The sequence below is a fragment of the Pocillopora damicornis genome, chromosome 1, assembly GCF_964200805.1.
Source record: "Pocillopora damicornis chromosome 1, jaPocDami1.2, whole genome shotgun sequence".
Lineage (NCBI taxonomy): Eukaryota > Metazoa > Cnidaria > Anthozoa > Scleractinia > Pocilloporidae > Pocillopora > Pocillopora damicornis.
The window spans coordinates 10537495-10560104 of NC_142670.1; the positions used below are offsets into that span (position 1 = coordinate 10537495).

At 38.9% G+C, this 22610-nt stretch overlaps 2 protein-coding genes across 2 annotated transcripts; both read left to right on the plus strand.

Moving 5' to 3' along the window:
* Positions 1-6560: 6560 nt before the first annotated feature.
* Positions 6561-11775, plus strand: LOC149051909 (uncharacterized). Its single transcript, XM_089179960.1, has 3 exons — positions 6561-6627; positions 6864-6929; positions 7286-11775. The coding sequence occupies exons 1-3, from the start codon at positions 6561-6563 to the stop codon at positions 11773-11775; spliced, it is 4623 nt and encodes a 1540-aa protein (XP_089036086.1).
* On the plus strand, positions 9710-14667 carry LOC149051910 (tetratricopeptide repeat protein 28-like). Its single transcript, XM_089197107.1, has 2 exons — positions 9710-12759; positions 13055-14667. Exons 1-2 carry the CDS (start codon positions 11851-11853, stop codon positions 13064-13066), a joined length of 921 nt encoding a protein of 306 aa, XP_089053233.1. The 5' UTR covers positions 9710-11850; the 3' UTR covers positions 13067-14667.
* Positions 14668-22610: the final 7943 nt, after the last annotated feature.

A 22610-nucleotide genomic window follows, 5' to 3' on the forward strand; every position in this document is an offset into this window, starting at 1 on the left:
AATACAAGTCTTATGATGTTAGTTCAGAGAATTTAGTATTGGATCAACTAATTATCCCCAAATTGATATTTTTCTTTCTTCTCATCCCTTATTTGGTTGATATTGTATTTTAGTTGGCTTGACCGAGTATTTTATATCCACCGTAATCTCATCGTCGTTTTGCCTTTGTTTTGTTTAGTTTTTACTTAAATTTTGTCTGTTTGTTTATTGATTTTTCTTGTTTTGTTAAAAGTCGTCCTCGGGCCCGTGCATTCCGATTACCACGCAATTCTCACCAAGCGATCAACCAGCGCTGGTTCCTTGTTGTCACGCTCTTTCAAAATCCCTCTCTCGCCAAACATTACGGTGTGCCAGAGAAGCCAAAAAATTGTTTGTGTTTTTCTTGAAGATGCAAACCATGGATCCGCTACATCGATCTGATCTAGATAATTTTTTTTTCAAATCAATTCACCCAGTAATAAAATCAGAACTGCCTGTTGAAGTAACAATTCGAAGGGTTATTAGCCTTGCTCGCCTCAATCTTCTATTCCAAAACTTTCAACCCTGTTTTAGTCTTCTATGAGAGGTTCACATCTGTCTATAGTGTCATATGTAGCTAGCAGTTTATAACGGCGTAAAAATGCACCTGGTTATTACTTCCGTATTACAATTGTTTATTTTTTTTTGTTCCTCGCCAAAAAAGGTGAACCCTCTCCTCCCTTGTCCGATTAACCCTTTAACTCCTATGAGTGACCAAAACAGAACTTCTCCTTACAATATCAACACCGAATCAAGCAGACAAGTTGGGAGAATAAAGGAGAAAACTAAATTAGGGGACTACAAGTTGATCCATTACCAAATTCTCCAAATTGAAATCATGAGTATTTTATGGCAGACCGTAGGGAGAATTACTAATGAGATCTTGGGAGTTATTGGGTTAAACCCCCTTCCCACTTGTACTCCTGATCGAAGTTCTAAGGTGATCGATCGATATTTTTACGATGTTCTTTTTAACTGGCTGTAAAAGGACTCTCAGTTCGGCCAAAGAACTCTCAGCTGTGGCACGTTGTATGAATGATTAAATTACAGAGGAGTGCTGTGAGTTGTCTGAAGTTGTTAAACGGAATAAAGTTGTGGTCGTTATTTCTAGTACTGAATATTTCGTACTCTCTTTTATCTCTAATCGTTTCCGTTCAGTCATTCTTTTTGTGTGGTGTACTCTGAAATTCGCACAATATCTTCCCACATCCAGTCGTAGGCTTGAACCCTCGACCTCCCACAAGGCAGTTCGGCGACATACAACCCAAAGAGGCGGCAGTTTAACGACACACCACACCAGCGGAAAAAAATTTGGAAGTTTAGATCATTGCGCGATACTCTGGATTAATGAAAATGAAAAACTAAGAAATGTCATGTGACGCCCAGTCCCAACTTGGCGTTCTAATAGTGAAATAGCATAGCTCCAAAATCGAATCGTGTATCACGAAATAAACAAACGATTTTCTGTTTCGAGTGCGATTAGCTCATATTCAGCTTCTTTAATACTGCTGGTGTTACCAAGTGCACCGTTTTGTTACACACGTGTGGGGCAAGTCACATTTTCACAGGAGTTAAGGTGAGGACAGAACAAGTTAATAGCGACCTAATGCAATTAATTAGATAAACGGGTATTGACTAAAGATACAAATAGAAATAATTTGAAACATGAGTCTAAAGAATGAAAGAAATATCGATCTTATTTACTCATCACGAACGTGGGAGAGAGAATGAATTCACTCGAGGATTCAAATCTTTGACCATCGGATTTTACGATCTGAAAGTCTGACCTCAGAGCCTTAATTAGAGCCTCGTTAATGAGCCAGGACATACGCACTGTTTATATACGCACACTGCTAAGATCTGAAATGTGGTTAAGTGTCATGTTTGAAAATAGATAAAGAAAGAAAGTGAATTTTGAGCTCCATTGTCGAATGAAAAATATTCAAAAATCTAAATCTGCAGGTCAAGACATAAATTCCTCCGAACAGGCTAGATTTTTTCTCTTTTACACACTCGTGAAAATAATCAAAATCGCTCTTTCTCCGACAACCGAGAAAAAAAATTAATCAGTTTAAACTACAAAATTATTTCTCAATGCTGACATATAGATTATCATCATGAAGAGATCTTAAGGTAGTTTATTTACATACCCATGAAGAATCTATGAAACTAAACATTACCACGAGTTTATCAACTGATATTCTATTGATATTACTGATTCCAATACCATGTGTGCCGTTTGTCTCACATGCACCTCAGTAAATAGCCTCAGTTAATGAATTCGAACGCGTCAGAAAATGCTGGGCTCAGAGAGAGAGAGAGAGCTAGGAAAAACTGATTGAAAACATTCAATTCGTAAAATTCCTGCAATATGCACTGAGGTTTTCTATGCACAGAGATGCATGGAATTTCCAGGTGGAGAATACTTTTATAACCTCAGCAGATATTTCTCTAGGAAGAGTACATATGGTATTCTGAGTTTAATGTAATCAAAACCCCAAACGATTTGATTCTCTTCTTCGTTAGTTACGACGAGAAGTCGAGTATCCGTCCTGGAAAAGAGCTTTCTTGGAATTTAATGCGGCTTTCTTAAGGTGAGGAAAGCTAATGAAATAATGAATAGCATATTGTAATCGAAAGAAGGGGAAAATTGTGAAAAAAATATTCAAGACTACTATATTATTTATGGTATTTCTTTAAATTTATATCTACCTCCGATTATAAACCATGATATGCAACTTGTTCTCACAAAGTAGATTTCAATGCAATATTCAGCCCAAAAAAATTATAATCGTTCAGAACAGAAAAATGTATCTCATAAAAGGAAGTATCTTGATGTAAACAAAATACTTTCTACATGTGAGAGGCAGTTAGTGATGGGTGTCCTTTTAATCTTGTTGGGACTCAACTGCGTGTGAAATCAAATGCAAATCAGGATCTGTTTCTTGGAAGGAAGGAACACATTTCATTGTTTGAAAAATAATCGTATTGGGATGAGATCTATATAGCACCATCATATTTGACTAGAGATTTTTTTCACTTTTGACTTCAAACATCCTAAGTGCAGAATTGGCGGGAAGAAGGTATAAGTTCACAGTTCTTATTTTTAGTAACTTTACGAAGTTGTCACGGCAAAAGCGGAAAATGAAAATTGGAGAAGATCGTAACGCTTTTTTCAAGGAAAGTTGTTAAAAAAAATTTGTCATATAAACTGCATTGATTTATATCGCCAATCAGCTGCTTACACGTCACTCGCCTTTCGCGCCACTTTGTCAGGGGGATGAAGGAATATCAAATTCTCATTTTTTAGTATAGTCCACTTTTTTTTGTAAGTAAAGTACTATAGTGTTTGTCTAATAAACAAAATAATTCATGGTTTCTTGTAAATATGGAGCTACCCTTCTCATCATCACCTCCATATCTCACGATTGGACACGGCAAACGAGTAAGATTCGAGGTGATCACTCGAAGAAAAATGATATTGGTACGATATGTAACTCACGGTTTGAAATCATTCTTTTTGACTCAGTAATGGCAGGAGTGTCCTGCTTTGAGGAGAAAAAGGAATTGCGCGTGTTTTCCACTGAGAGGGAAATGGCTGAATTTAAATCACGGAAGGAAATAATCGTCACGCAAAAACATTTAAACAAATAGTAATAAAAAATAAAAACAAACAAACAATGACTTTCTTGAAATAGAAAAGGAAGTTTTGATCAGGACACTGGGCATGAAAAGAGACTAGTAAATGTTTTAAACGGGTGAATATAGAATAATTCATGTTTTCATCGATATTGTTGTGAAACAAAACATTGTTCTTGATATTTTCAGGGATGTAGAGATAGCAAAAAGCATCGTTTGGAGAAAGGGAGCTTCAGAGGAAGACAGTTTAACAGGTACGATTCAATTTTTAAATTCCAGTTTATGAGGGCTGTTTAGAGCTCATGTTTTTTAAAATGTAAGCGCGTAATCTAATGTTCCTTGCGCCTAGAAACAATTGGATTTAATTTCAATCGAGTTTTCTTGATTTATGTTTACTGTTGTCAGATATGAAATATTTCACTTACATAATGCTAAAAATTTCATTGGTTTCTCTCATACGATTAATAATGGTAATAGGAGCGAGTGGAGTCCAACTCAGTCTGTAATCTCACAAAATCGGACGACTGCGAAGCGAGAGTCAGATTTGTCAATCACGAGTATGATCTTGGGAGTTAAAAAGTTAACAGTGTGTGATCGCACGTGATGAGAGCGTGACAGAGCTGAATGACCTGTTGTACTTAGAACTCTTGTCAATATCAAAACCAGCCAATATTTCGCGAAAACGAAACGAAGCGTGAAGTAAAATAAAACAAAACAAAGCAAACGAACAAAAATGCAATGAATTTCTACGAAAAAGATCTTTAGATCGCGGCAGCAGTTTTGATGTCGCAAAATTCGCTATTTATTGTAATGTGATAGTATTATAGATTCGCATGGAACAAAAAAAATTACATCTACACTGCACGCAGTAAACTTATCATTTACATGTATGTCTTCACATGTTAAGATATCAACGTCGTCATGATAATCGGATCTATAAACATTACGGTAATACTTTCCGGGACGGCTTTTATCTACGAACGTTTCTAAGATTGAATTCAACTTTAAAAAAAGGGAAGCATTTCTTGTAACAAGATTTTGTCAAATTTTAATGTCCGAATTAGAGGTGGTTTTTCGACGAGGTGAGTTTCGGTGCGGTAGATCTCTCCCGCGCTGCTCGGTGCTTTTAAAATGTGTTTCAAAATTATATATGTTTCAAGTTTAATCTCGATATCTATATGATACATAGGATGATACATATTCACTGCTTGATAAAGATTTATCTATGATCTTCTCGAGTTTGAATATTTCATCGAAAGAGTGAGCGATATTATCAACACTCGATGGTAAATTTCGTATCCTTGCGCGTGTATGTAAAACCGCTATTAACATGTGCATTACTGACTAAGCATGAGATAGAGATGGCCAAGTTTCTTCTCTGCATTCTTAAGGACCTTGAGAATAAGAAATTGTTGCATGGATAAAAAGAAGAATTACTTCCAACATAAGATGCCCCTCGAGCTGTTCTTCGTTTGGACTAAACACGTATCTTTGACTCCGCTGTAGCCAAAACCGCCGGAAAAACCTGAATGTTCAGTCATGTGACAAAAATAAATGGTCTAGCTATGTTATTTAACCGACTTCAATAATTTTTTTTGTTGTTGTTTTTTTTTTGTGGGATGTTAGCGGGAATTAAAAAACAACACATTTCGCGCTCTTGGGTTAAGAAATTGGAGTAACGTGATAAAAAGCTAACAAAAGTGAAATTTTAAGGATAGAACCACAATGACAACCAATTCTTTATTACGTATGAAAGCGGAACCTCGCCGACGTCGCTATTAATCATTTTAGTTCTTAGAAGTCCTGCGAACATTATTCGACCTCCTTCGCAAAACTTGTAGACATTCATAGGAACTAAATATTTGTCTTCAACTATTCAAACTACATATCCACAAGGTTGTTACTCATACGAATTATTGAACATGTACGAAAACGAAACCTCGCCAACGTCACGGTTAATTATTTTGGATTCTTGAAAGCTTGTGAGCATCATTCGACTTCCTCTTCGAAAATTGGCACAATAAAAACATAGATCTTGACTGGAAGTAAATTTTTTTGGTCTTGAGCAATTCAAGTTACGTATCCTCTAGGTGGTAAGTCGTGTTATTTCTAACCGATTTTCGGTCAGAAATCGGTTTTAGTAGATATTTCCCGAATATCCCCTTCAAAATCGTACAGGAACAGACTATTTATTATTTACTTTCTCCGACATAATTTTTTATGGGCCAGCCACTTTCAGTTTTTTATATTTTATAAGCGCCTTCAAAAGAAAGTTTATGGAATCTTCTGTAGCTTTGTGGAAATTGTTACACATGCGCTTTATGAAATAACTGAAACCTTTGGTGGATAGGTGTGTCTGAGTGACGGTATATGAAAGCAGTTCTTTACGTAATAGGCCGGGGGGAAGGGTGTTGGTAGAGTTCGTGACAGTTACGCAAAACCTCGCTTGTGTTTGCCTTAATGATTCAGTAGTGAGTACTTGGACCCTTGACAGTTAATGCCAACTTTATACTTAAAACGAACTTTTAGGTTAAAAGAGCCTAGTGGTTCGCAAAAAAAAAAAACTTTAATGATGATAATAAAATTTAAAAAAAAGGTTATCCATGCATTATGTTTAAGTAAAATATACTAACTGTAAGGAGTCTTAGGTGTCTTTAATCATCACCAGTTTGAGTTTATCGGTTGAAATATTGGTCGAAAGGCTTTCCTTCTACGTCCAATTAAGTCAAAACAGCGGAACGTGACTCGAGCTGTCACGCCATCACGATAGCGTGACAGAGGAAACTTTGGGACTTTTATTTTTTTCTCGACGTTCTCTTTAGATTACTTTCATTTCAGTCTCCTTCTTTGATTTGTAACCATGATTTATAGCGCATTAAAATCGACTCCATTTATCTCCAGCTATGGCAGAAAGTAATCTCCTAACAACTGGGGAAGAACTGGACTTGAACAATGAGCCTCCAGTCACAGGTGAGAGAAGAAGACCGTTATATGATAGTTTTGAAGTGGTTGTTAGGCCTTTTGGTCGAATAGTTAAGTATATCTTTAATCATGTGCACTTATCTTTGAAACATTTACACTTAAAGGTATTACGGAATCTAATAAATAGGTTGGTATTCTGGGTGACGAGGATACTGCGCATGTTGGAATTGCTCATAGTTGTGATCACTGAAAAGATCGATATATTTTCCGCTTGGTAATTTCAGCGACAGAGAAAAGCCAATTTACGTCAAGTGATTCAAAACTGGAGATATACGATGACCCTTCAAGAGGTGAGACAAAAAGGGGAAATAATTTTTTTAAGGCGACCCAGTGTAGTTTTTGAAATAGTTATATAAAAAATTTCTACCGCTCTGGGAATAACTTGCTGAGAGTCAATAAGTTTATCTTTGCAAGTAGAGCACTCATGGTCGAACATAAACCAAGGTGATTTGGTCACCACGAAAATGTTAATTTCAAGGGACGTGAAAACCAAAACTTTTTACCGAATTTAATTGTTCTGCCTAATATTCTAATCATTGTTGAAACACACATTTTCGTTCCATTTTTGTACATTTAATCATGTTTTCTATATTCTTGACAAGTTTTGAGATTGATAAGAATAGTAAAGGTCTGCTTCGTTATCTAGAAATTGCTAAAGAACTGAGAAACCAGGCCGGAGAAGGAAGACGTTATGGCAATGTCGGCAACGCTTATCATGGTCTAGGACAACTCAAAGCAGCAATCGAGTACCACCAACGTCATCTAGAAATTGCTAAAGAAGTGGGAGACAAGACCGGAGCAGGAATCAGTTATGGCAATCTTGGCAACGCTTATCAAAGTCTAGGAAAATTAAAAACAGCAATCGAGTACCACAAACGTCGTCTTGAATTTGCTAAAGAAGTGGGAGACAAAGCCAGGGAGGGAAGAAGTTATGGCAATCTCGGCAACGCTTTTCAAGGTCTGGGACAGTTCAAAACAGCAATCGAGTACCACAGCCGTTGTTTAAGAATTGCAAAAGAAGTGAGGGACAAGGCCGGAGAGGGACAAAGTTATGGCAATCTCGGCAAGGCTTATCAAGGTCTACGGCAATTCAGAACAGCAATCAAGTACTATCAACATTCTCTGGAAATTGCTAAGAAACAAGGAGACAAGGCTGGGGAGGGACGAAGTTATGGCAGTCTCGGCAACGCCTATCATGGTCTAGGACAGTTCCAAATAGCAATCGAGTACCACAACCGTTATCTAGGAATTGCTAAAGAAGTTGGAGACAAGGCCGGAGAGGGACGAAGTTATGGTAATCTCGGCAACGCCTATCATCGTCTAGGACAGTTCAAAACAGCAATCGAGTACCAGCAACGTCATCTAGAGATTGCTAAAGAAGTGGGAGATAAGGCCGGAGAGGGACAAAGTTATGGTAATCTCGGCAACGCCTATCATGGTCTAGGACAGTTCAAAACAGCAATCGAGTACCAGCAACGTCATCTAGAGATTGCTAAAGAAGTGGGAGATAAGGCCGGAGAGGGACAAAGTTATGGCAATCTCGGCAAAGCCCATCAAGGTCTAAGACAGCTCAAAACAGCAATCGAGTACCATCAGCATTCTCTGGATATTTCTAAGAAAGAGAGAGACAAGGCTGGAGAGGGACGAGGTTATGGCTGTCTCAGCAACGCCTATCATGGTCTAGGACAGTTCAAAACAGCAATCAAGTACCAGAAACATTATCTAGAAATTGCTAAAGAGGTGGGAGACAAGGCTGGAGAGGGACAAAGTTATGGCAATCTCGGCAATGCTTATCGAGGTCTAGGACAGTTCGAAACAGCAATCGAGTACCACAACCGTCATCTTGAAATTGCGAAAGAAGTGGGAGACAAAGCTAGAGAGGGACAAAGTTCTAGCAATCTCGGCAATGCTTATCAAGGTCTAGGAAAGTTCCAAACAGCAATCGAGTACCACAACCGTCATCTAGGAATTGCTAAAGAAGTTGGGGACAAGGCCGGAGAGGGACGAAGTTATGGTAATCTCGGCAACGCCTATCATGGTCTAGGACAGTTCAAAACAGCAATCGAGTACCAGCAACGTCATCTAGAGATTGCTAAAGAAGTGGGAGATAAGGCCGGAGAGGGACAAAGTTATGGCAATCTCGGCAACGCCCATCAAGGTCTAAGACAGCTCAAAACAGCAATCGAGTACCATCAGCATTCTCTGGAAATTTCTAAGAAAGAGAGAGACAAGGCTGGAGAGAGACGAAGTTATGGCAGTCTCGGCAACGCCTATCATGGTCTAGGACAGTTCAAAACAGCAATCAAGTACCAGAAACATTATCTAGAAATTGCTAAAGAGGTGGGAGACAAGGCTGGAGAGGGACAAAGTTATGGCAATCTCGGCAATGCTTATCGAGGTCTAAGACAGTTCGAAACAGCAATCGAGTACCACAACCGTCATCTTGAAATTGCGAAAGAAGTGGGAGACAAAGCTGGAGAGGGACAAAGTTCTAGCAATCTCGGCAATGCTTATCAAGGTCTAGGAAAGTTCCAAACAGCAATCGAGTACCACAACCGTCATCTAGAAATTGCGAAAAAAGTGGGAGACAAGGCTGAAGAGGGACAAATTTATGGCAATCTTGGCAATGCTCATCAAGGTCTAGGACAATTTGAAACAGCAATCGAGTACCATCAACGTCATCTTGAAATTGCTAAAGAAATGGGAGACAACGCCGGAGAGGGAATCAGTTATGGCAGTCTCGGCAACGCTTATCAAGGTCTGGGACTGTTCAAAACAGCCATCAAGTGCCATCAGCATTCTCTGGAAATTGCTAAAAAAGAGGGAGACAAGTCTGGAGAGAGACGAAGTTATGGCAATCTCGGCAACGCCTATCATGGTCTAGGACAGTTCAAAACGGCAATCGAGTACCAGCAACGTCATTTAGAGATTGCCAAAGAACTGGAAGACAAGGCCGGACAGGGAATCAGTTATGGCAATCTTTGCAACGCTTATCATGGTCTAGGAGAGTTCAAAACAGCAATTCAGTACCACAACCGTTATATAGAAATTGTTAAAGAGGTGGGAGACAAGGCCGGAGAGGGAAGAAGCTATGGCAATCTCGGCAACGCTTATCAAGGTCTAGGAGAGTTTGAAACAGCAATCGAATACCACAACCGTTATCTAGAAATTGCTAAAGAGGTGGGAGACAAAGTCGGAGAGGGAAAAAGTTATGGCAATCTCGGCAACGCTTATCAAGGACTAGGACTGTTCAAAACAGCCATCAAGTGCCATCAGCATTCTCTAGAAATTGCTAAGAAAGAGAGAGACAAGGCTGGAGAGGGACGAGGTTATGGCAATTTGGGCAACGCCTATCAAGGTCTAGGACAGTTCAAAACAGCAATCGAGTACCAGCAACGTCATTTAGAGATTGCCAAAGAACTGGAAGACAAGGCCGGACAGGGAATCAGTTATGGCAATCTTGGCAATGCTTATCATGGTCTAGGAGAGTTTGAAACAGCAATCGAGTACCACAACCGTTATCTAGAAATTGCTAAAGAGGTGGGAGACAAGGTTGGAGAGGGAAAAAGCTATGGCAATCTCGGCAACGCTTATCAAGGTCTAGGACAGTTCAAAACGGCAATCGAGTACCAGGAACGTCATCTAGAAATTGCTAAAGAAGTAGGAGACAAGGCTGGAGAGGGACGAAGTTATGGCAATCTCGGCAACGCTTATCAAGGTCTAGGACTGTTCAAAACAGCCATCAAGTGCCATCAGCATTCTCTAGAAGTTGCTAAGAAAGAGAGAGACAAGGCTGGAGAGGGACGAGGTTATGGCAATCTCGGCAACGCCTATCAAGGTCTAGGACAGTTCAAAACAGCAATCGAGTACCAGAAACGTCATTTAGAGATTGCTAAAGAACTGGAAGACAAGGCCGGACAGGGAATCAGTTATGGCAATCTTGGCAATGCTTATCATGGTTTAGGAGAGTTTGAAACAGCAATCGAGTACCACAACCGTTATCTAGAAATTGCTAAAGAGGTGGGAGACAAGGTCGGAGAGGGAAAAAGCTATGGCAATCTCGGCAACGCTTATCAAGGTCTAGGACAGTTCAAAACGGCAATCGAGTACCAGGAACGTCATCTAGAAATTGCTAAAGAAGTAGGAGACAAAGCTGGAGAGGGACAAAGTTATGGCAATCTCGGCAATGCTTATCAAGGTCTAGGACAGTTCGAAACAGCAATCGAGTACCATCAACGTCATCTGGAAATTACTAAAGATGTGGGAGACAATGCTGGAGAGGGAATCAGTTATGGCAATCTTGGCAACGCTTTTCAATGTCTAGGAGAGCTCAAAACAGCAATCGAGTACCACAACCGTTATCTAGAAATTGCAAAAGAAGTAGGAGACAAGGCCGGAGTGGGAAGAAGCTATGGCAATCTCGGCATCGCTTATCAAGGTCTAGGGAAGTTTAAAACAGCAATCGAGTATCAGCAACGTCATCTAGAAATTTTGAAAGAAGTGGGAGACAAGGCTGGAGAGGGAATCAGTTATTGCCATCTCGGCAGAATTCTTCTCGGTCAAAGAAAGTTTAAAAGGGCAATTGAGTCGTACCAACGTCACCTAGAAATATCCAAAGAAGTAGGAGACAAGGCTGGAGAGGCATGCTCACTCGGTTCTCTCGGTATAAGTTTCGAGTGCCAAGGAGATCCCATGAGGGCCTTTACCTACTATTACTCGAGTGTAGAGGTGTATGATGATATCAGGGCCGGTCGTCAATTTCAAGATACGTGGAAGATTTGCTATCGTAATCAGCACCAAAGTGCATACAAAGGTTTGTGGCGTATAAGCCTCATTCAAGGTAAAGTTGTGAACGCTCTTCTTGCCGCAGAAAAAGGACGTGCTCAAGCTCTGAGAGATCTCATGGACGCAAGATATCAGCCTGAAGATACTTCCAGAAGGAGCGGTTCGTACCTTTCCCTGAGTTCTGTTCCATCAAGCACAGTTTTCATAGCTATCAGTGGACCGTGCGTTTACTTCTGGGTTTGCCTCAGTGAAGATAATATCCAAATGAGAAAGATTCACGTGAACAATTATAAGTGTGAAGATGAATTGGAATCTTTCATCCAGCTACTGAACAAAACTGCCCTTATGTAGAATTTTAGGGGAGATGCTGTCACACGCGGAAATCCTTCAGCTGATTCGCCAAAAGAGGATCAAGTGGCCAAAGATATGATCCGAGATGATGTGAGGTACTCACAATCAAGTGCTCTGCAGAAGCTTCGTGACATCATCGTCAGTCCTATCGCTGATCTGATCGAAGGCAACGAGCTAACTGTCGTTCCGGAGGGGCCATTTTGCCTTGTACCTTATGCCGCATTGGAGGACTCGAGGTCATCGTGTCTAAATGATTCTTTCACAATTCGTGTGCTTCCGTCCTTGACGACCTTACAACAAATACATGATTGCCCAGCTGACTTCCACGCGAAGAGTGGTGCATTGCTGGTTGGCGACCCATGTTTCAGAGATATCATCTACCAGGGAAGACGTTTAGTGCAACTTCCGGGAGCAAGAAAAGAAGTGGAGATGATTGGACGCATACTCAATCATTTCCCTCTCACTGGAGAAAAGGCTACAAAAGATGAGGTGTTAAAACGAATGTCATCAGTGGCGTTAGTGCACATAGCAGCGCACGGTAAAATGGAAACTGGGGAAGTCATCTTGGCACCAAACACTACGAGGAAGAACTCTCAGCCAGAAGAAAAAGACTATCTACTGACGATGAAAGATGTCCTAGAAGCTGGGCTGCGGGCTCGACTGGTTGTACTGAGTTGTCCTCACAGTGCTCGTGGGGAGGTCATGGCCGAGGGTGTGGTCGGCATCGCACGAGCATTTTTGGGTGCCGGTGCCAGATCTGTTGTGGCAACCTTATGGGCAATTGATGACGAGGGAACCCTGGAGTTCATGAGTTTCTTCTACGATGCACTTGCTAAGGGCAAGAAGGCAAGCGAAGCTCTCCAGCAGGCCATGAAGTGTATGAGAGAAATCGAAAAGTACGAGGAGGTGAAGTACTGGGCACCATTTGTACTCATTGGTGATGACGTCAGCCTGGATTTCAAGGAAATTCAGACTCTGAACCATGTAATTACTCTGTTTATAACATTTTTTCAATACCAAGTGACATAAATCAAAATTATAGTTGTTGTATGTTGTTTTTCTTTCAATGGAGTTAGGAATTTTTGGTTGCTCGAGCAAATTGAGATGAAATGCAGTCGCTGCAACATTTACGATGATAACCACGATAAGAATGAAAAAAAGATAAGATTTTCTCTATAACTATCCAGTTTTCCGGTGTATTGTTTAATTTTGCATAGCCAAGGAAAACACTCGATGGCAACTCAACGATCCTTCCTAAATTTTTACTCTTACTTTTCAGCTGAGGCAGTGAGCATTGCAACTATATCAGAACAAGGACCAAACCCGTGGAAGTTAACGATGATATTTGGATCAGAAAGCAGTAAGCTACTGATGAAAACTTTGTCAAGAGTCTTCTTTTTAAAGCAGGGAGAGTCAACAGATGGCCAAAGAAAAAATCAACGAGAGTCCTTAACGATCTCTATTGTTTCAAAACTTGACTTGTCACCCGTCTGAACTGTTCTTACGAGCTTGAAGGATTTTGGATACTCTAAAGGAAAAGAACTTTCAAATGTTTTGATCCTTAATATCTTACTCAAACTGATTTTCGTGTAATTTTTCTTTTAATGGGATGTCTTGAAATTATCATGACCAGCAATATAGAAAGTTATATTTTTAATCTAACATGGACGTTAATGTGGGCGTCACATTAACGTCAAAGTTGAGACTCTTTAAGGTGATTTCCAGATATTTTTTTACAGATTTTTTCTCGATCGGTTTTTGCCAGATGACTGATATAGAGCTATTACAACCATATCCATAGACCTTTGAGAATAATAGGTTGTCTGATTGCTCGAGTATGTTAGTTAGTTTTCTGTCATAAACTTCTTTGAGGATTTTTTCTTAGGCATTGCTTATCAAAGCTCTTTTTTTTTGTATCAGAAATATTGTTTTTCAGGACTTAAAATAACAGATTTTGACCTTTATGGCCCGGATTTAATCTTACTCTCACCAATATCTAGACTAAGTTTTCCTTTACGTTTGAATGCGATAAGTTGTGCTCATTGTTCAAGCATCACGATGCATTCTAGATATACTGTTAAAATTAATAGCACAACAGCGAAACTAGGATTTAAAAAGGGTTATGTTTCCATCTATTGGCCGATTTCACAATTGTGCATTATACAAGGCATCGATAGAAGCTCAAACTGTGCGAGAAAGCTGAAGCCTAGTGATGTACTTAGTCACTCCTAATTAGTTGTTTACCTATTTCGTAAGTTCAATAAAGAAGCATTAGAATGTCAAAAATGAGGGAAGTCATTTGACATTTTGTTGGAGGGGAGGAGTAAGTCAATGACAAAATTAAGAAAATTTCTGGCGACGATCACTTTGAATAGCGCGCGCTTACGTGTTATTCGTTAACCTTTTTACTTCCAAGATCTTATAAGTAATTCTCCTTTCTGTCTCCCAGTCAATTCCTTTGGTGTTAGTTAGGAGAATTCGGGTTTGGATCGACCTATAATCCCTAATTAAAACTTTTCTTTATTCTCCTCTCTTGTCTTCTTGATATTTTCTTGATATTGTGAGGAGAAATTCTGTCTTGGTCACTCATGGAAGTTAAAAGGTTAATGAATGCCTGAACCCAAGGCTATCTGTGACAGAAGACTGAACTTTTCGTTAAACTCATGGACCGGCCTATAATGAGGTGACATGCAAGATTTGGAATCTAAACAGTTTTTAGAAGGTGGCGCTTTAAAGGGTAAAAAGAAAAAACCGACAAAACACAACGTAGAAAAAATAAGTGAACCAAGGATGAACCTGGAAGAGACCTGTGTAAGGACAGCGCTGTCACTTGGATTTTAAGCGATTTTAAATCTGGCCTGCAGAACAGGCGTATCTCAGTTGCGTTTTGCAATCGACCACAGGGAAGCGCTCAAAGTGGCGCGAGCGCGAGTCCTTTGCTTTTAAAAGACAGTTAACCAGACCCGAAAAGTCAGGAAACTCTAACAGTGTGACCAGTATGACCAAACCCTGCTAGTTAAAACAGCGGCTGTGTAAATCATTTCCGTAGGAATAGGGGTCCGAGGGAGCTTGGGTCCCATCCCCCCACGCACTTTATTGGAAAAAAGGAAGTAGAAAATGCCCTAGCCCCGGTGTACGAGGCTGTTACAGTAGAAATAACAATAGAAAAATGCCCTAGCCCCAGTGTACGAGGCTGCTAGAGTAGAAATAACAATAAAAAGAAAAATGAACTAGCCCCAGTGTACGAGGCTGTTACAATAGAAATAACAATAAAAAGAAAAATGCACTAGCCCCAGTGTACGAGGCTGTTACAGTTGAAATAACAATAAAAAGAAAAATGAACTAGCCCCAGTGTACGAGGCTGTTACAGTAGAAATAACAATAAAAAGAAAAATGAACTAGCCCCAGTGTACGAGGCTGTTACAGTTGAAATAACAATAAAAAGAAAAATGCACTAGCCCCAGTGTACGAGGCTGTTACAGTTTAAATAACAATAAAAAGAAAAATGAACTAGCCCCAGTGTACAAGGCTATTACGGTAGAAATAACAATAAAAAGAAAAATGAACTAGCCCCAGTGTACGAGGCTGTTACAGTTTAAGTAACAATAAAAAGAAAAATGAACTAGCCCCAGTGTACGAGGCTGTTACAGTAGAAATAACAATAAAAAGAAAAATGAACTAGCCCCAAGGTTGCTGGGAAGTGACAATATTTTTATCCCTCAATCAGTGCTCCAAAATGCGCCAAATATATTTAGAACGTGTTCCTGACTCACCATGTTACCAGTAGTCCCTCCTTCATTCCTAAATTGGTTTCTTCTGTCCTGGTAAATTATTTAGCAGTACATCTCTATTAATACATTTCAACACGACCTGAGGGAGTGAGTATAAAGTTTTAATTACCTCTCCCTAACTGTAAATGCGTGACTTTCGAACTTGCGTGACATTTGCGTTACAGTTGGCCTTTGTGCCATTTGATTCCTTTAAATAGTTTTTCTCGCCCGCTTTCATTAATCGCCTGTTCATCCAAAGTTAATTTATAAAGTGTGATTTCAAGCCACCGGCGTATAGGGACTGATATGTAAGTTGTTTTCGCTTTTTTGTTGTTTATCTCGTTTCGAGCAAGCTCTTTCGTCCTTATTTGTATGTATATTTTGTGTTTACCGTAGCATTTGGTTCATTTATTAGTTCCTTTATTATGTTAGATTCATTTACGCTGTTAAGTCGCCACGTGTTTAATTGAATACAATCTATTATATAAGTCCCTTTTTTTAATTCGTTTACAGTTTACGAGATTGATTAAAGTTATGTCCCTGTAATATATTCCCTGGATTTGGTTGGCATTTTTCTCCGGTCACGATTTTCTTGGTATTTCATCGAGCCTTGATGTTCGTTTGCCGCAACACTAACTGCGTCAGGATTGTGGGCAGCTTTGTAGTCACCTTCGTAAGCTCGAGGGTTTATATCACAGGACGAATTTTAAAGATATTGGAGTTAAAAGTAATGATTTCCCTAGTTTATGGCTAGACTAAGTTTTCTTCTCCGTTTTCTCATACATTTTCGGCGTATCAAAAAATTGGACCTGATCTGCCCACCGTAGGGTAGTTTACATCGATTTGTCATGTTACCACTTACATTCTTGATGAAAAATTGAGCGCGAAGAGATTACAAACGAAAAGGTTGTTTTATGAAATATAATCTGTTTAGTTCATAAAGTCTACTTGAAAAAATGCTTGTGACATTTTGCCTCGAAATTTCGACTGATACGACTTGTCATGTATTTGAGGTGAGAGCTTTTTGCGTGCGATGGCTGTGCGCTAATAGTATGTTAAAAAAAGTATTAAAAAAGTACTGTAGCATACGTTTACATGTATTCAGCCAACGCGCTGTGTTTATCGGAAATCGACTCTTAAACAGGATGCGAGATGTCACTCATTAGCTTATTGAATAGTATCTTTTCTCATCTGGAGGAGAAGCGAATTCTCAACGCGTGGGAAATTGGCGCACGGTCAACAAGAACTGATCCTCTCGCGCATACCCGTCGACTGTCGTGTTGACGTTTCCGTAAAGGGTAAAAAAGCTGACGTTTCGAGCGTTAGCCCTTCGTCAGAGCGATTAGAGGAATTGTGGGTTGTGTGTGGATTTATATGTAGAAAGTGGAGCTACGCCATTGGTGGGAATATGGTGACGAGAATACAGGAATAAATTAGTTGAATGAAAAGCGCTCGTTGATTCCGTGGGGATTAAGGGTGCCGATTTGGAATATAAATTTTTGTTCTAGTGTTTTGCGGCTTTCCGAACTGCCTAGATGTAAGGAAAGGCCGCAAACTGCCATATGCTGTTTAGAATGATAAGGAAGATTAAAGTGTCTAGCGACTGGTTTGGATGCGTCCTTGTCATTTCTTTCCACATCGCGAAGGTGTTCTCGGAATCGGTCACCCAGTCGTCTTCCTGTTTCGCCGATGTATAACTTATTGCAATAAGTGCAAGTTATGCAATAAATAACATTGGCGGAGGTACACGTAAAGTGATCAATGATCTTAATGGATCTTTTGGGTCCCGATATTTTCTCTACGTTGTGAATGAAAGGACAAGTTATGCATCGTGAGCGAGCGCATTTAAAAGTTTATGTAGTTACGACTCTGATTTTGCCGAAAAATCAGAGGTAATGTGCCAGTTTTTCGATAAACGCGGCTATCCTGTTTCTGTCGTTCAAGCGGGCTACCACCGTGCCAACAAAACGATCGACAGGCAGCACTACAAACGGCCGAGAAGGAGAACACTGACCGCATTCCATTTACTCTTACATTTCACCATCACAACCACGCAGTTAAATCTATCATTCTTAAAACTTTTAAATTACTCCAAAACGATTCAGAGACTGGCACTATCTTTTCGCAACCCCCACTTATTTCATTCAAACGTGACAAAAACATCTTAGGTAACTTTTTAGTCAGGATTTCATTTCAAACCAATGACCAATCTGGAACTTTCCTCCAGCTCCACTTTCTACATATAAATCCACACACAACCCACAATTCCTCTAATCGCTCTGACGAAGGGCTAACGCTCGAAACGTCAGCTTTTTTACCCTTTACGGTGGCTAATTTACGTTTTCAACCCAGTTGTTAACACTAAATTACCTGCTATACTCTCCCACCGACGCAGCACCACAGTTTCTTTAGAAACTTACCCCTTTATTCGACTGTCGTGTTGGTTTGAATACGTAGTCTATCACCGCTGGCCAACTTGATCTCTTTCACCGACTGTCCCATCCTCCAAGCTCCTTGCGATTATTAAACCTTTACCTCCCGTGAGTGACCAAGAGAGAAATTCTCCTTACAATATCAATACAGTAACAAACATAGATATCAAGCATGAGAATAAAGTAAAATATCAATAAAGGAATTATTAGTTGCTCTAATACCAAATTCTCTAAATTGACATTATAAGAAATGTATGACAGATAGTAAAGAGAATTACTAATGAGATCTTGGAAGTTTGAGGGTTAAGATCCTAAAAAAAAAAACTAGGAATCAATAATATTATTTTTACCAGTAAATCCAATGGAGTCAAAAGAAAAGGACAACAAATTAAAACAGAAAAAATAAAACAACAACAACAACGTAAGCGGCGCCAAAAGATTTGTTTCATTCCTTTCGTTCGACTGTTTATAAGCTAGCCCGTGGGAACAGAAACAACAGACGTAGAAGGCTAGGAACTTTATTTTTCTCATCAAATGCAACAAAGACCATTCACAAAACACAGCTTTCAAAAGCTTCTTCGCTTTAGGATCAGTGTTAAGTTTCCATTTTTTTTTCTTAGCCCTAAATTGATTTTGCGTTATTATAATAGGTTTAAAATAATATAAAAAGACAAAATATCACGTGCAATGACAATTTCAGTTTAACAGTCCAAGGTCACTGGATTCCACTGGATCAGAATAGAGCAATGGTTTCCTTTCATCATCCGTTGTGCCCTCTAAGGAATGAGGCCTTGACGATGACTCGCATTCCAACACCGTCACTGCCTTTGAAGACATCAGACTCACGTAACTCAGAAGTACGGGAAGAAACCCGAGACCATGCAGCGCGCCGATCAAAACAACGCCGAGAAAGTAGAATACCTAAGCGGAAAAGGTTAAAGTTAAGGTTAGAATTTATTTTACATTGACGCTTACTTACGGCTTGATTAGGGGCTTGCACTTAGAAACGGCCGAGGTGTGATCTAATGAAGTCGTTGTGGCAGGAACTTTTCGGGGAACTGAGCAACGTAACTTAACGTAACAGGAAGGAGTAACAGCGTGTGAAGAGTACCCAGTATTACAATGCCAACATACATACGGAAGTAGAAAACCTGAAAAAATAAGTAAATAAAAAGGAGAATTGATTTGATTCAATTGAACTTTAAAATGTACCATTCACGATTGAAACATCTCGCGGTCACATGAAGGCTATGCACAGATAAGAAACTCAGTCAATATTGACAATTACACGTCAAATAAAGTCACGAAGATCATCGCGAGCAAACGTATGGATATTGGCAATGTATACTTATAAACACCAACAAAGAAGATCTAACATAGCTTAGCATTTTGAACAAAGGCACAGAGAAGTAATACAGATGTTGTAAACACGTTAGGTCAACACATTTCTTACTCAATTTTAACTAGTTACTTGAGGATAATGCTCACCAAAATTAATACGTGGCAATGCAACTTTGTACGATTATCAATTCTAGAGAATACACGTAAAAAATATTATTAGAACTTGAGGAATACGAGTTTCAATCTTGTTCTACACTCCTTTAAACTTTTAGAACTTTGATCACAAATCTTTTATTCCTTAGTTTAAACATTTGTGGAGTAAACTTTCTTTAAACATCAAACATTTGTGTATAATTTGAATAAACATAATAAGAAGTCATGTTTATTTACCCTTTTCTGGCTAAAAAACCAGATGTAAATAAAACAATAAACTATCATGGGGATCTCAGTGTCATATTCAAATATCATATATATATACCATCCCAATACTTACTTGGGATTGTATATATTCTAAGTATTACAAACTGTTTGTGTTGGTGGAAAAACATTAAAAATTGTTATAAACGTAGCATTTAGGGTAGAGAAGGAGTGCAAGGTCGATTAGTCAGAAAATCGAGCTCGTATCGTGAAGTCCTGGTTTCGAATATGCTCTGAGCACCAAATGGATTTGTTTTTCAGTAGTCACGTGTTTTACTTCAACTACGCTTGTAAAAAGCCAACTTCTTTACCTCCATGCCACCGGAGGTTATGAAAAAACAGTGATACGCTTGATAGAGATTTTTTTTCTAGACTATTTAACAAGGGGCTATTTAATGATGGGTTAATCGGCGTTTTTATACTTCTATTAATAAGTGAAAACCTTAAAAAGTATCAAGATTTGTCAAAATTCTAATCTCCATCCCAATCCTTAGTAGTTTAACTTTTAGCCGCCAGTTAAGAGGATGGTTTATCGGTACACGCCTCAGTAACGTCAGGGCACCCTCACTTTCAAAACGAGGCCACACGCAAAAACTGAACAGTAAAGATGTTTTAGTTGTGCTTCACACTTACCTTCGTTGAAGTTGAGGGATTGGGCATGTAGGGAAAGCGCTCATTACGTCATTCACACGGAAGAAATCGCTAGAGTTTTATTAGCGAGAAACAAGAAATGCTTACCTGAAATATTTGAGACTTGGAAAAGTAAAGCACTAAGATCTCAGAAAACTTTGTTTATGTAATTCCACCGAAAACTTGTACAAAAAAATAAACCAAGGCAAAGTATGGTTGTTGCTGTTTGTTTGTTCGTTTGTTTTTTAATTACATTTCAAATTGCCAATATCTTATTTGCTAAGAGTGGTCCCCTCGACTTCCCTTCGTTTGTCGCTCAAGAAAGTTGTGGTTTGCAACAGCTTTTAAAAAATCATTAACGATCAAACAAATTTGATAAAAGGAGAGCCATTTCATTGGATTCTGTGCTAGATCTTAGAAGAAAATGCAAGAAATTTGCAGAGTGTATACGTGTAGTTTTCTAAAAAACACTGTAGTGTAATTTAACTTTGTTTATGTCTGTAATGATCAGAATGCCAAATTTTTTTCGCTAATTTTGATCTTCTCAACATTGTGTGTGGTTCGTAACCTGATTCAACTAAAATTATCGAGGAGGTGGCCGTTTACTTATTAAGTCATGCAAACGTTACGACTGATCAAGTTTAGGCAACGATTCAGGACAACTCAGGATCTTTTTTCCTTCCAATTGTTATCAAAACTTAAAGCCCTAAAAGCAGATAAACAAAAGAAGTTTGAACGATCAAAAAGATGTCTTGGTTACCAGAAAGAGCTGTTCTTATGTACAAGACAAAAACAACATTTAGCCCGAAATATATTGCAGATCTTTTCCAAAAGACAAACACCAAATATTCACTGAGAAACAAGGAGTTCGCCATGCCTAGATTTAATACGACTACGCACGGAAAGCATTCCATCAGATACATTAGCCCAAAGTTGTGGAGTCTAATACCCAAAAATTTAAGAGACCTTCCTGCATTATCTGTATTTAAGCAGCAGCGTATTAGAAAGCTTGATTTGAATTCCTTACAGGCCGATGTTCATTGTTCTGAATGTATTTCGTGTCATACATAATAGACACTTTAGCATTTTATTAATTCTATGCAAATGTAAATAATATTATCTGCTGCGTACTCGTTTTATCAATAGTTAACAGTGTTATCAATTTTAACTCTTTATTTTAATTTATTTATAGTGTCCCCATTTAGTGGTTCGTTACTGCTATTTCAGTTTGACACTTAAATGAAGGTATTCATTCATCCAATCATTCATTGGTTGATTTTCAGAATTATGCAAATGAACTGTGACACGAGCGCAATGGAGGAAACACATTGCTTTGTCTTGTTTTGAAGATATTGGTAGATGAAAGCTTGAGAGATACCCGCAGGCTTGAGGCTATCAGTGACTTCATTGGTGCATAAATTTTCCACTGATATGCTTTTCTAGCTCTGTTTACGCATTCATTTTACGATTTTTCTTACACATTCGTATACAAATTACGTTCGAAGAGATGGTTATCCTCTGATCACGCTGGTATGAATAAGATTTCATGTGAAGTTTCCATGTTTTATCTAAACTCTGACTGAAAAATCTTCTATATTGTAGGAAAGGGAAAATTCCGTGAGGTACATTATTATAGTCACAGCGCGCTCGATTGTTGTCCACACGGGCGGTCTAGCAAAAAAAACAATCTTAGCTTATGGCGACACAAAGAAAAAGAGAATTGGACTTAACCCTAATTAATTTTTTGAGACATGTGTCTTAAACCTTTTTTTACGGGCATAAAAATAAAGGAAAACTTTTTTTCGACTAGAAGTCGAGAGGACGCTCTTAGCGAGAGTGGCATTTAACAACGAAGTTTGCCTCAGTGAAGCCATGTTTTCTAAAAATGTGCTCTAAAATCTCCAAGAAAATTTGGTAAGAATACAGCAGAGTTAGCAATTTGAAATCTTAAGCAAACAAATTTGTGGGCTTTTTTGTGCGCATGCATTTTAAAGAATTTAACTAATAGTTTCTTTTCGTTTGATTTTGCATATTGATTACTGAAACGTATACAGGATGGGTCCATTACAATAGCGAGTGGATGATGGGAAGAACTGTCTGAGGAGAAAAAAAACACAATTGTGAAGTTTAATACACATCAGTCAATCTAACAGCCTCTCTGTGAGACATCTTTGATATATCCAAATGTGATTGGCTATCATGTTACTAGGAAGTTTAGCATTAGATTGCTGGTACATCCGTCGCA